Genomic DNA, 13,512 nt, shown 5'->3' on the forward strand with positions numbered 1-13,512 from the left:
GCCTGTTGTCTGTCTATCTGTCTCTCTTCACACATTTTATATAAGAGGAGCAGTATTAATTTAGTTTGTCCCTTTACTAAGTGAAGTTTAGTCGTCAGTGCCAGCAATACAGAGATGAATGGGACGAGGTACTTGTCTTCAAAGAACCTATAGCAATGTCTCTGATCAATGTCGCGAGTAGATTAAATCTCTGAAGTTGCAAACTGATGTTCTACAGATATGTTTATTTGGCTGGCACAGTGTTTAAGTTTCTAAAATTAGTTGCCAACTTTTTAATATGGGAGAGTTCTTATAAAAATCAGATTTCTGGCTTCTTTTGGAAAACCAACATGCCAACACGGGGTCCATCACTACTTCCTATAGGACTCACACAGGGGTCCACTTCTTTTCTTATGTCAGTTGCCTGGCCATTCTGGGCATTTATGCTTGAGACCCCTGTAGTAGGAGCAGTGAAAGGGGAGCAATTGATTCTGGAAGCAAGTGAGAGGGTGGGGGAAGTCTTCTCAGACAGGGTGAGTTCCCAGATGCCATTTTGACAGCCTGAATGGGAGATGGTGGTGGCCCTATGGGGCTGTGGCAGGGAAGGTGGAGTGAGATGAGTGTCATGTATGCTGGAAGGTAAACTGCACTTGAGTTTGGCTTTACAGCACAGTGAATGTGAATCAGGGGCAAGAATTCCAGGTCAAGTGTTCCAGCAGAAAGATGAAAACTGAACTGGCGGCAGGAGAGAAGTCAGGTGTGAAGGGCTTTGTGTCAAATATGAATGATGTCGTCGGGGACTAGGGATCTTGTTGAAATGCAGATTCCCATCCAGCAGATCTGGGGGTGGGGGAGAGACTCTGCATTTCTAACAAGCTCCTGGCCCCTGGGCTATACTTTGAGTTGTTGGGGCTTAGAACACAGGCTGCAATCTAGTGGCCCATGGGTCAGAGCTGGCCTAGGAAATAAGTTTTTCTGGGTTGCATAGTGTTTAAGTTTTTTAAAAAAAATAGTTGTTACTTGAAAATCAGGCATTTTCACATAAAAATCTGAATTTTTCCTCTTCACTCATCATTCTCTATCATATCACTAAATTTTATTTTATTTTTAGTATTTTTTCATAATAGACTCTTGTTGTTTTTTTTTTTTTTTTACTTGTTCATTGTGTATCCTCATTAGGCTGTGAATTCCATGCAGACAGGGGCCTTACCTGTCTTGTTTGCCCATTTCCCTTGAATCTAGAACGCTGTCTGGCACTTAGTCTACACTCTATATGTTTATTATTTGTCAAGTGAATCAGCAAATCCACTTTCCTGTGTGCTTACAGTGATTGCCACAGTCCTTGGCCCTCTTCACTCACTTATGTTTCCTCCTGAGAAAGGTGGAGTCAGGACCTGCCTTTGGGAAACCCCTAGGTTTAGGGAACCTGAGGGGAAGGAAGAGGAACAAGGGCAGGAAGGAAGACCAGGAGAGTGAGCAACCAGACGCCAAGGGAGGAAAGACGACAGAGGAGGGGTGCTGGGCAGTCAGTGCTCCCGTGAAGTGGAGGGTGATGGAGGGAGCTACTGGCCCTCAGGAAAGCAGGAGAGGAATGCACTATAGAGAAAGAAAGCACATAGGCTGTATCTTAGGATTGCAACCGGACTTTGGGGAGATTTTTGGGGAAGGCAGTTAGTTTTGAGTCCTTGTGTAGACATAATATAAGGACCTAGTGGTGGGAAAGAGAGCAAAGATATAAAAAAGAGGGGCACCTGGGTGGCTCACTCAGTTGAGCGTCTGCCTTCAGCTCGGGTCATGATCTCGGGGTCCTGGGATCAAGCCCCGCATTGGGCTCCCTGCTCAGCTGTGCGTCTGCTTCTCCCTCTCCCTCTGTGATCTCTCTCACTCTCACTCTCTCATATAAATAAATAAAATAAAATATGTGAAAAAAGAAAAGATATAGAAAAGAGTGGGAATAATGGGTGCCATCCTAAACTTAGGGTAGGTGGAAGGTTGAGATAGGCCACAAGTGGAAAGGAAGAAGGAAAAAAATCCTTTCCTTAGGATAACAGAGAGGGGGTAGGGAAGGCAAACTCCGAAGAAATGTGTGTACCTTACAGGTCTCCACTTAGGGGAAAACTGTAAAAACTTTTGATATGATTGAGCAAGTAATGAATAAACATTGATGAAGGTTTGGAAATGCATCCAGTTTAATAAATAATTTGTCCTTAATGGAGTTTGCAGCAGCATAGATATTTTGTCTCTGACTCTGTGGTCTCCTGTTCCTTTCCAAGACTTTTCCAGAAGCACTGGTTTGGGTAATATCTTGACAGCTGATGAAATATTTGGTAATTGAACAAGAAGAGAGCTATGTTGTCTCCAGGGCTGAGGGAAAAAGGTGAGGAGAAATCCTGCTACCTGTGGTGTTTGCGGGCGGGAGGGCTAAAAGGACAATAATGAGAAAGCTAGCTTCATCTTCAAGGGCTGATGCTTGTCTTGATTTTTCTTGTTTTGTGTGTTTTCACCTTGTGGAACTCAATAAATATTTGCTCGGTGAATGAATAAGTGTAAGGTCAGATGCTGTACAAAAGAGTCAAAGAAATCGTATTTCCTGGAAAAGGTAGTGGAATTAAGTGCAGGTTTCCACAGTTGCCTCCCCTGGCTTCATTTTGTTTCAGTCATAAGGGATCTGAGGGACTTTACCCAAGGTATTCCTTCAAGTCAGTAAGTCATTTTCCCTATGAAAGACTGCATAGCCTGTCACAACCAGGCTCTTGGCTTTCTGTGGGACCAGCCCACTTGGTGTTCTGGTAACCTCTGCCATCACCCGCCCACCTCGGTTCTGACAGGTCATGGCCCAGCTGAAGCATAAAGGGGTGGCTTCCGGAGTTTGGCTGGTTTATAATCTTGACTGTGCTGGGTTAAATTGGACAAGTTAGTTTACTTCTTGGTGACTCTGTTTCCTCAAATGTAAAATGAGAATAATAACATTTCCTGTCTCACAGGATTTTTTTGAAGATTGAATAAAATAATGCGGGTACGTAATATACAACAGGATGACTATAGCTAACAGTGCTGTCTGATCTACAGAAAAGTTAAGAGACTAAATCCTCTCATCACAAGGAGAAAAATTTTTTTTTCTTTTCTTCTTTTCTTCTTTCTTTTATTTTTATTGTAGCTACCTTTGAAAATGGATGTTAGCTGGACCTACTGTGGTAATCATTTCACAATATATGTAAATCAAATTGTTACACTGCATGCCTTAAACTTATAGGATGATGTAGGTCAATTGTTTCTCAATAAAACTGGAAAAAAAGATAGTATAGGTGATGTCTTGCACACAATACTCAATACATGTTAGCTGTTATTATTGGAGATTACAGTTAGCTTTGATTAATAATTATGGGTAAAACATACTTTTACTTACTAAATTTGATTTGACATTCTTTGAAAATATTGTGTGTGTGCATACATAGCAAATGAGAGAGAGGTTGGGGGGGGATGTTGAGAGACACTGAGGCTGATTTTTAGTGATGAAAAGTTCACAGCCACCTAGGCCAATACACTATTACAACTGAAGATGACCTTCTGACGGGTCAAGTGACTTGCTTAAGATAATACCACTCGTAATGGCAGAAACAAGTCTAAATGCTATGTTTTTTGATCCCCAATTCAGTGCTTCTTATGCTAATACCCATTTCCAGGCATGGCTTGGTAATGTTTCAGAAATCATCCCAAATTACGTTCCAGTTCAATTTTGTCCACGTTACTCACAGTAAACAAAAGACCAAGAGCGAGGACGGGAAGAGCGGTCCGCCCGCCCAGCAGGTGGCGCAAAGGCGCTGTTCCGGGATTAGAGGAGGCTGGAGAGGGTGGAGCTCGTTCGGAAACGGGGCAACGTACGCTTTCCTTTAATTGGCCCGAGAGCCTCGGCCACCATCCAATCAGAAACGCCTGCGTCACCTTGTTACCGGGCTAGACGGCTGCCCGCGGAAATTTGAAATGGCTGACGGATTGCTGGGGGGTGTCGGGCTGGGGTCGCAGGCTATGATTCCGCAGCCGGAGTGCACGGGCTGGGCGGTCGAGGAGGAGCCAGCGCCTCTGGAGAAAGGTGAGTACCCGTCTCGTCGGGTCCGAGGAGCCGCCTCCTAGCAGCCGACCGTGTCCGCCGCGGTGGCTTGGGGCGTCGGGACCCTCCGAGGGCCCCTGGGTCTTATCGGCCTTCCGGACCCGGCGGCTAGGGTGGCGGCGGTGACTGTGAGAGGCTCCGACCCCTTCTCAGAACGTCAAAGTCGGGAGGTACCCTGGGCATCTCCCCTTCTCTCCCCATCTGGCTTCAGCTTCCTTGACACGGAAGGGGGTTGGGCCCGCTCAGGAATTTCCAACCTGGAGGTCTGGGTGGGCTTCCGGGTTTTGTTTTTTGCGCGTTCATCTGTGGAGAGACGTCTCCTCTTTTTCATCTCATTCTCAGAGGAGATCACGAACCCTTTCCCAAAAGAAAAGAAACGTGAACCCTTGGCCTCAGTAGCTGCCCTGAGCACTGAGAGTAGCTGACACGCCCAAAGTTAGGGGAGCCAGGATGGGGCAGAGTCTAAAAATAGAGCCCAAGTATAATTTTCAGTCCTGTCTGCCTCTTTATGGAGATTCCGTTATGTTTTTTCCTCATATTTTAAGCTGTTCAGACTTTTCCTTTAACATTTTCAGTGGGATTATGTAGTGGAAAGAGTCCTGGCAAACGGAGAAAACATACATGTGACTTAATTCCACTACTAGTCCCTCTTGTTAACTGGCAAAAATCACTTGGCCTTGGTTTTCCTATCTGGAAAACAGAGCCATGGTCCTACAGAATGTTGAAGGTGAATTGAAATAATGTGTGAAAAGTAGTACTTTCAAAGTGGCTGTAAAGAATTGTGCTGAAGTAAGGTATTCTTTGCTTCTTTATATTGTGTTAAAATACACATAAAGTTTACCATCTTAACCATTTTTAATTGTATAGTTCAGTGGGATTAAATATATTCACATTGTTGTGCAGCTGTCACCACCATCCCTCCCCATAACTCTTCCCTCTTGTAAATTGAAACTCTGTACCTATCACTCCCCGTCTTCCCCTCTCCCAGCCCCTGGCTACCAGCATTATACTTTCTGTCTCTATGACTTTGGCTACTCTAGGTACCTCATATCAATGAATTCATACAGTATTTGTCTTCCTGTGACTGGCTTATTTCATTTAACCTCATGAAATGTCCTCAGGGTTCGTCCATGATGTAGCAGGTGTCAGCATTTCCTTCCTTTTTAAGGTTGAATAATACTCCTTTGTATGTAGATATCACCTTTTGCTTATCCATTCATCCAATAATGGACACTTGGGTGGCTCCCACCTCTTAGCTATTGTGAATAATGCTGCAATGAGCATGGGTATACAAATATCTTTTGGAGATCCTGCTTTCAGTTCTTTTGGATATATACTCAGAAGTGGAATTGCTGAATCAGATGGTAATTCTATTTTTAAATTTTTGAGGGACCATCATACTGTTCCCCATAGCCGTGTACCATTTTCCATTGCCTATAGCAGTGTACAAGAGTTCCTGTTCCTCCACATCCTCACCAACACTTGTTTCCTTGATAGTTTTTCTTGTTGTTTTTTGATAATAGCTATCCTAATGGGTGTGAGGAGAAGGTATTCTTTCTTTTTTTTTTCTTAAGATTTATTTATTTGACAGAGAGAGACACAGCGAGAGAGGGAACACAAGCAGGGGGAGTGGGAGAGGGAGCAGCAGGCTTCCCGCTGAGCAGGGAGCCTGATGCAGGGCTCGATCCAAGGACCCTGGGATCATGACCTGAGCCAAAGGCAGACACTTAACAACTGAGCCACCCAGGCGCCCCTTATTTCTTTAATAAACATTTATATATACTATTTGATGGGTACTGTTGTAAGTGATTAACAGGTAATTTATTTAATTAATTTAATTGAAATAGGCATGCTATTTTCATCTTCCTTTTATAGGAGAGGAAACAGGCACAGAGAGATTGCCACACAGCTAGTGAGGTATTGATGTCCTCTGAGGCTCATGTGCATTGGCATGTGAGCAGTAGACTTGAGTAGGCTGTGGGTCATTTGTGGGGTCAAGTAGTTCTGGTGGCCTGAATAGAGGCAAAGAAGTCGAAGGAAGGAGAAAATATGAGGAGCAGGGGGCAGTGGGGTGGGGTGTGGTGGAGGGAAAGATTGCTGTTAATAATAGTCTCAGATATCCTTCCTGAAACAACCTGTGGAAACTATTTTGCCAGCTTAAATGCTACCCTCAGCATTGTTTATTTAGTAGTTGTTTTGTCTATTAAAAACATCGTATTAATCAGAATTAGATATGCCACTGACCAAATCATGCCTTATGAAACATAATTACATAGAGCCCAAACCTAATGTGATTAGCATTTTCTAATCCTTTCTTTAGACAATCACTGAAATCAGGAGGAACATTTAGCGAAGTAGCTTTAGCGAAGTAAACCTTACGCATTATTAAGAATCTCTCATCCCTGTTTATTGAGGGGCCATTGACTGATATTGCAGAAAATAAAGGGAGGCTTCAGCTCATTTGTGTGTGTGTGTTTTTTTTTTTTAAAGATTTTATTTATTTGACAGAGAGAGACAGCGAGAGCAGGAACACAAGCAGGGGGAGTGGGAGAGGAAGAAGCAGGCTTCCCGCCGAGCAGGGAGCCCGATGTGGGGCTCGATCCCAGGACCCTGGGATCATGACCTGAGCTGAAGGCAGATGCTTAACGACTGAGCCACCCAGGCGCCCCAAATTCTTCTTTTTAAGAAAATATTTCTCACTGGCAATATCTACTTTATTTTTTTTAAATTTTATTTATTTATTTGAGAGAGAGAGAGAGCAAGAGCAAGGAGGAGAGGCAGAGGGACAGGGAGAAGCAGACTCCCCGCTGAGCAGGGAGCCTGATGTGGGGCTCGATCCCAGGACCCTGGGATCATGACCTGAGCGGAAGGCAGACGCTTAATGACTGAGCCACCCAGGCGCCCGCTTCAGCTCATTTGTGAAGGAATATAGGAAACCAGCTCCTAACTTTAATTCAGCTTTATGGAATTGTTTTGGGAAAAAAAAAAATAACTAAGATATTTGACCATTATAAGTTGCTAACTATAGTAAGAATCATAGCTTTAACCTTTGAAGGAGATCTTTAGTGATTTCTAGTGAATCAAAAGACCCTTTTTCTCTGCCTCCCTGAAAAACTTTACAGAACAACAAAGACCTAACCTATGAAAGATTTTAAGTTCTTATTGTTTTGAAGTAGAACTTGGATTTTGAGATATTTTCAAGTTTGGAAAACTAATTTCTGACAGTGATAAAGGTAAATAAAACACCCAAATCCTTGTTTGTATTTTGTTTGGAATTTCTAAGCAAGGATATGAAATTAGAAGCAGTCTATAAGCACTGAAGTGTCTAGGATAGTTAAGCCTGCTTATTTTCTTTGTTCTTTTAGGTCTGTTCCAAGATGAAGATTCATGCAGTGATTGTAGCAATCATGATAAGCCAGGTTCTAGTTTACCAAGTTTTGTGCCTTCAGGAAAGACTCATTTCCCAGAAATATTCCAGACAAGTCAACTTTTGTTCTATGAGCGATTCAAAGCTTATCAAGATTACATTTTAGGTGAGTAGGTTTCTCTTTTCTTTTCCTTTTTTTTTTTCCCTGCTTTTATCTTTTCAGTTTGCAAGTAGATTGTCTGTCTCAGTCTCCAGATTGCCAGTTGGTATTGAGAAAGTGGATTTATTAACTTTTCTCTGCTTTATGCAGTCTCAATTCTTATTGTGTTTAATCTGTTTGTAGCTGACTGCAAGGCCTCTGAAGTAAGAGAATTCACAGCTGAGTTCTTGGAGAAGGTCCTTGAACCATCTGGATGGCGGGCAGTCTGGCACACTAATGTGTTTGAGGTGCTGGTTGAGGTAAATTTAATTCTGTTGTTAAGACATTTGTCTCTAGCTAAAAGCACTTTCCTTCAGACTGTTACAGCCAAAGTGCTTATTTTTAATTAAAGTTTATGAGCTGATTGAAAATAGCATGTTTTTCACATCTAATTGTCATGGTGTATGAAGTGTTCTGCAAATTTTAAAGGCAGCCAAGGAGGAGCTACCAGGGAATTGAGATGGTTAAAGTTCCAGTGTCCTTTGACAAGGGGAAATGAATTATAAACCTATGAAGTGGAGGAGGTATTTGAGACCATTTAAAAAATAAAGAGGTCTCATTATGAAGTCAGTGGAATTTCAATTAATTTTTTACCTTCTTAGTTGTAGCCCATTAAATAACTCAAACCAAGCAGGCATTTTAAAACTGGCCTATATTTTGCCTAACAAATCTGTAGATATATGGTCAATCTCTTGATAATGTGTCCCATTGTCAAAAGTAAAAACAATCTTATTTTTCAACTGACTGGTCCTTTTACCTTAAATTTGCTTTCTAATTACAGCTGTGAATTTTTCTCAGTGTTTGTTAACTGGACCACAGAAAACCCTGTTAACCTAAAATGTTAAACCAGGGAGTGAGAATACAAGTTGTTGCTGCAGCTCTTTTAGAAATTGATATCATTTACTGCAGTGATTATGGAAGAGGCAGTGGGTTGCAGCTGTTCCTGGTGATTTAAATTTTGTATTATGTTAATATCTTTGATTGCAGTAAAGGCCTGTTAATTTGGTTACGGTAATGTTGTCATCTGTCCTGTCGGCTGTCCACGTCCAACCCCCCACCTCCACCCTGATCCACTCTCTAAAAGTTGTCAAAGTCATTGTTTTAAAAGAGAAATGTGTCATTCCTCTGCTTAAAACCTCGAATGCATTGCATTTACCAAAGCCCTGGTGTTGGCTTTGTGGCTTCTCATTGTCTAGAGAATACAAAATCCAAGCTCCTTCCAATGCCCTTTCTGTCCTGATCTCTTTGCCCTTTTCTCTCACCTCATCTCCTGCTGCCCCTCTCCCGGCCCGTTTCTTTCCTTTGGTTCCAGCAAAAAATACTGCCTGTCTGCTACTCCAGCCGCCAAGCTTTTCTCTGCCACAGGGCCTTTTCACCTTCCTGCTCTTCAGATGGCTGCTTCCCTTTCGTCCTGTACATCACAGCTAAGAAGTGACTTCTCCCGACCATCCCAGCAAAACCAGACCACCACCCCTACTGGTTATACTTTGTCACATGCTCATCACCGTCTTGTTTGTCTCCTCAGTTACAGTGTAAGCTCCATTTGGGTAAGAGCTAGGCCCTTCTTGTTTATTTTTTATATTATGGAAGAAGGCTCCCTGTTCCCATTACACACATAAAAAAAAATCAGGCTACTAGTAGTGTTTTTTAAGTATCTTAATTTTGATTTCCATGTAAGTCATATTATTTTAAATTTCAGGTCACCGATGTGGACTTTGCAGCCTTGAAGGCAGCAGTGAGGCTTGCCGACCCATATCTCTGTGAATCTCAAGTGAGCTCTTTTACCTTGGAGTGTATGAATGAGCTCCTCAATTTGAAGGAACATCGGTTGCCCCTGCAGGAGCTGTGGGTGGTGTTTGATGATTCTGGAGTATTTGACCAGACAGCTCTTGCAATTGAACATGTCAGGTAGGAAGAGAGGAGAGTTGATAAAAATAACCTCGTGGCCAGAAACTTTGGATGAAATGCAGTAATTCTGGTCTGTGTTATATACCCAGATTTAAAACTCATACTATAAAGTTGGTCATTGCAGTATTTTAAAATACTCAAAGATAGGGGAATCTTTTTTAAATTAAAAAGATTGAAAAAGCATTTTAAATTTTCATTTTGAGATAATTTCAGACTTACAGAAAAGTTGAAAAAAATACACAAAATTCCTGTATGGCTTTCATTCAGTGTCCCCAAATGTTTAACAAAGGATAGGGGATTCTTCATTTGGTTTGCATATGTTTAGAAACTCTTAAAAGTTGTGGATGCTAAGGTTTATGGTTGATGTACTTGAATATGAGGAGAGGAGAGAAAGTGAGGTAGGTGGTACACCATGTCTTGTGCACCGATAAAAGACACACCCCCCCCCCGCCCCAAGAATGTATCTGGACAAAGAACGTGTCTTCTTAGGTCATTTTCAGGATCCTTAGGGTATATGTTCATGCCTTTCAACCTTTTTTGGCATACCTGATTTCCACTTGAACATGTGCACTCCTTGTCCTTTGAGTGAGAAGGAAAGCTCCTACCTGGATTAAGTGGTGAGCGGTTTTTTTTTTTTTTAATTTTAAGTACAGTGTAGTTAACATACAGTATTATATTAGTTCCAGGTGTACAATATAGTGATTCAGCAGTTCCATACATCACCTGTGCTCATCACACAAGTGCATTCCTTAGTCCCCATCACCTATTTCACCCGTCTCCCCAACCACCTCCCCTCTGATAACCATCATCAGATAAATCTTTTGTCAGATAGTTCCTGATACAGATAGTTCTTTTGGATCTTCTGTGTTGTAAGTATATTCACTAAGGAAGGCTGACTTTTGTCTATTTAAAAATGGACTTCTATTCCTCTAGGAACTGGGAGACTGGATAATATAATGATCATATTAATAGTGTGGCATAATGTCTTATAGTTTTCAGTTTTTAAACCATTAGTTAACCTGGTTTTGCTGAGCTTAATTTGAATGCTCTACAAAGAAGCAGGATGTTTCTCGGGCCCTGCTTCCAAGATCTTATGGAAAATTTCTAATTGTATCCAAGAACTTTTAACCCTATATGTTCAGTATTAGGCCAAGCAATATAAATCTAAACAACTGGCTTTTGTCCAGAACCAGAATAATTCTCTTATGTTTCTCTCACTTGGAAAAAATCTGTCAGTTGAAACATTTGAAGGTAAAGGGATAATTGATGAGTTTAGGAAATTAAGAGTCAGGGAGCTAATCTCTAGGGGTATTGAAGTTGGTAGAAAGACTAGTATTTAGAATTAGTAATGGTATTATTTGAAGGTGAGCCTGGCTAAATTTATTCTTCATTTTGAAGGCTCAGATTCTGGTCAATGCCCAGAAAATTTCAAATTATTCAGGTTCTCATTTGTTTATTCAATGAATATTCAAGTGCTGGGTCCTGAATTGAAGGGGAGATTTGACTGGTACATGAAACTGACACAATCACCATCACCAGGGGGCTGTCAATCTAAAGGTGGGAGATGAATCTTAATCACACAACGGTGTATATGTGATTGGAAACTGCAGTGAGTGCAGTGAAGAGGTAGAGTGTTCTAAGAATAGGTCACTGACTGTTACATGGTTGTCTCCTGAGGAAATGGCATTTGAACTTGGGTCTGAAGTGTTGGCAAGGTGGAAAGGGACTGTGGCAGGGGTGGGGAGGGAACAGGTTCGGGAGCTGAGTAAGTTTAAGGTGCTGAAAGGCCAGTGTGGCTGGAACACAGACAGTAATGGGGGAGGCTTAGGAAACCAGCTTATAGGTTGTCAGGAGGGAGAATATGCAGGGCTTTGTCAGCCAGTTAGTCATTTTTGTCTTTAAGAGCACTGGGGAAGCACTGAAAGGTTTTTATTCAAAGGTGAATAGGATCAGCTTTTTGTTTTAAAAGGTTCATTCTGGCTGCTGTGTGGAAAACAAATGCAGGGAGATGGACTAGGAAGACCAGGTGAGGGGCAAGAGAGTGGACGGGAGTGGGGTATGGAGAGGACACATGGAGGCTTCCCGACAGGGTAGGATGGCTGGGACTTGATGGTGGAGTGGATCTGGGGGATGAGGAGATATGAGTGGATATGGCAGAAGTCAAGGTTTCTGTCTTGAGGGAATAAACACCGGAGGAGGTGTAGATGTGAATGGTGTATGAATGTCCAGTATGGTACTGGTGAGCTTACTACTTGAGCTGGGTCTTGAAATGTAGGTATAAGCTCACCAGGTGGAGAAGATGGACAGCCTGACCAGCATGTCACACGGAGGTTTGCAAGAGCTTGTGAAATGGGAGTTGGCATGTAGGAGGTCTGAGGCAAGAGAGGAGCTCTAGAGCCAGATTGTGAACCCATGGAACACTGCCACGCTCAGGATTTTGAACTTCATTCTGAGGGCAGGAGCCAGCAGTTTTTTTAATTGAGTAAAGGCATGCTCAGGTTCATTTTTTTTAAAGATGACTCTATAGGGTACACCTGGGTGGCTCTCTTTTAAGCGTCTGTCTTTGGCTCAAGTCATGATCCAGGATTCTGGGATCGAGCCCAGTGTCAGGCTCCCTGCTCAGTGGAGAGTCTGCTTCTCCCTCCCCCTGCTCTTGTGCTCTCTCTCTCTCTCTCTCCCTCAAATTAAAAAAAAAAAAAAAAAATCTTAAAAAAAAAAAGCACCAAACAACAACCGAAAAATGACTCTAGAGGATGAAGAAACTGGCAGTCCAATCTACAAGGATTAAGAGATGGCTTCATTTTCACTGCTCCTTTTCACAGCAGAACTTCTTGACAGAGTTCTGTGTAGTTTCAGTCTGCACTTCTTGGCATTCCAGTAATGCTTCTGCCCCACAGCCCCACTGAAATTGTGCTTGAGGTCACCAAAGTCCTCCACGTTCTCCTTCCCCATCACCTCTTCTCTGATCATATCTTGCTTTCCCTCTTGGTCACATTCTAGTTATTTGATCATTCCCATCTTTTTAACACACTCCCCTCCAGCTTCTTAGTCATCTTGGCCTGCTTTTCCTCTCTTGCTCAAAACTTTAAAATGTTGGAGTTACCCAGGGATCCGTCCTAGACTAGTTACCCTTCTCGCTCTTTAATCAGCCTTGGAAGCACATTAGAATCACCTGGAATTGTTATTTTATAGGAGTGTTTCTTTTTTAATCAATGTGCTTTTATTCACAATGCTCTGGTGTTCATAAACAATGCCACTGATAAATTCTCTTACCCATCGGATGGACCACTGTTACTGCCTCCCCTGGCTGCCTTTACTCATTATCGTTCTGCTGGTCAAATTTATATAAAAGACCAGGTTATTAGGATTTTATGTTAAGTGCATACAGCAATCTGCCCCACAGCATGTATAGTATTGTCCTCTTTTAATTAAAGAGAACACGTGTGTGCATGCACACACACACACACCTACATATACACATGTATACACATTCATGGAGACAAAGTCTGGAAAGCATGTTTATGCCAGACTGTTGAAAACAATTCTCTCTCATAGTGGGATTACAGGTAAATTCACTTTTTTCTAAGCATTATTTGAAAAAAAAAAAAAAAAAAGAAACCACCCACTATTTTTGGTGGTGGCTCTTCTGATCATTATTTATAGGAGTGTTCTAACACATGAAGAAAGAATGATAGGATCAGAATATTAATATTTTACAACTTATAATAAATAAAGGTTCTAGGCAATGATCATGATTGGCTACTACACCATTGGTTAAAAACTCACAGGGGGAACTTGGTAGTGGATGTATCAGGCTGACAAACCTGAATCCAATGGTTTCTTAACCTCATCATCAGAAGAGATGACCAGGTATCATATACTTCCTGATGGAAGTACATTGTGTCTCCTTTTAAGTACCCTTGCTAAAAAAAATCTTTCCTAAAGTTGATC

The 13,512-nt window shown here is 42.0% G+C and overlaps 1 protein-coding gene across 2 annotated transcripts in view; it reads left to right on the top strand.

The window, feature by feature from the left end:
- Positions 1–3,937: 3,937 nt before the first annotated feature.
- SHCBP1 (SHC binding and spindle associated 1) overlaps positions 3,938–13,512 on the top strand; it is a 28,411-nt gene continuing 18,836 nt past the window's right edge. For both annotated transcript variants that reach the window (XM_036088249.2, XM_078062395.1), the window contains exons 1-4: positions 3,938–4,069; positions 7,453–7,620; positions 7,798–7,913; positions 9,353–9,561. In XM_036088249.2, the coding sequence (XP_035944142.1) occupies positions 3,961–4,069; positions 7,453–7,620; positions 7,798–7,913; positions 9,353–9,561 (602 nt within the window). In that variant the 5' untranslated portion in view covers positions 3,938–3,960. The remainder of the gene's footprint in view (positions 4,070–7,452; positions 7,621–7,797; positions 7,914–9,352; positions 9,562–13,512) is intronic.

The sequence above is a fragment of the Halichoerus grypus genome, chromosome 15, assembly GCF_964656455.1.
Source record: "Halichoerus grypus chromosome 15, mHalGry1.hap1.1, whole genome shotgun sequence".
NCBI lineage: Eukaryota > Metazoa > Chordata > Mammalia > Carnivora > Phocidae > Halichoerus > Halichoerus grypus.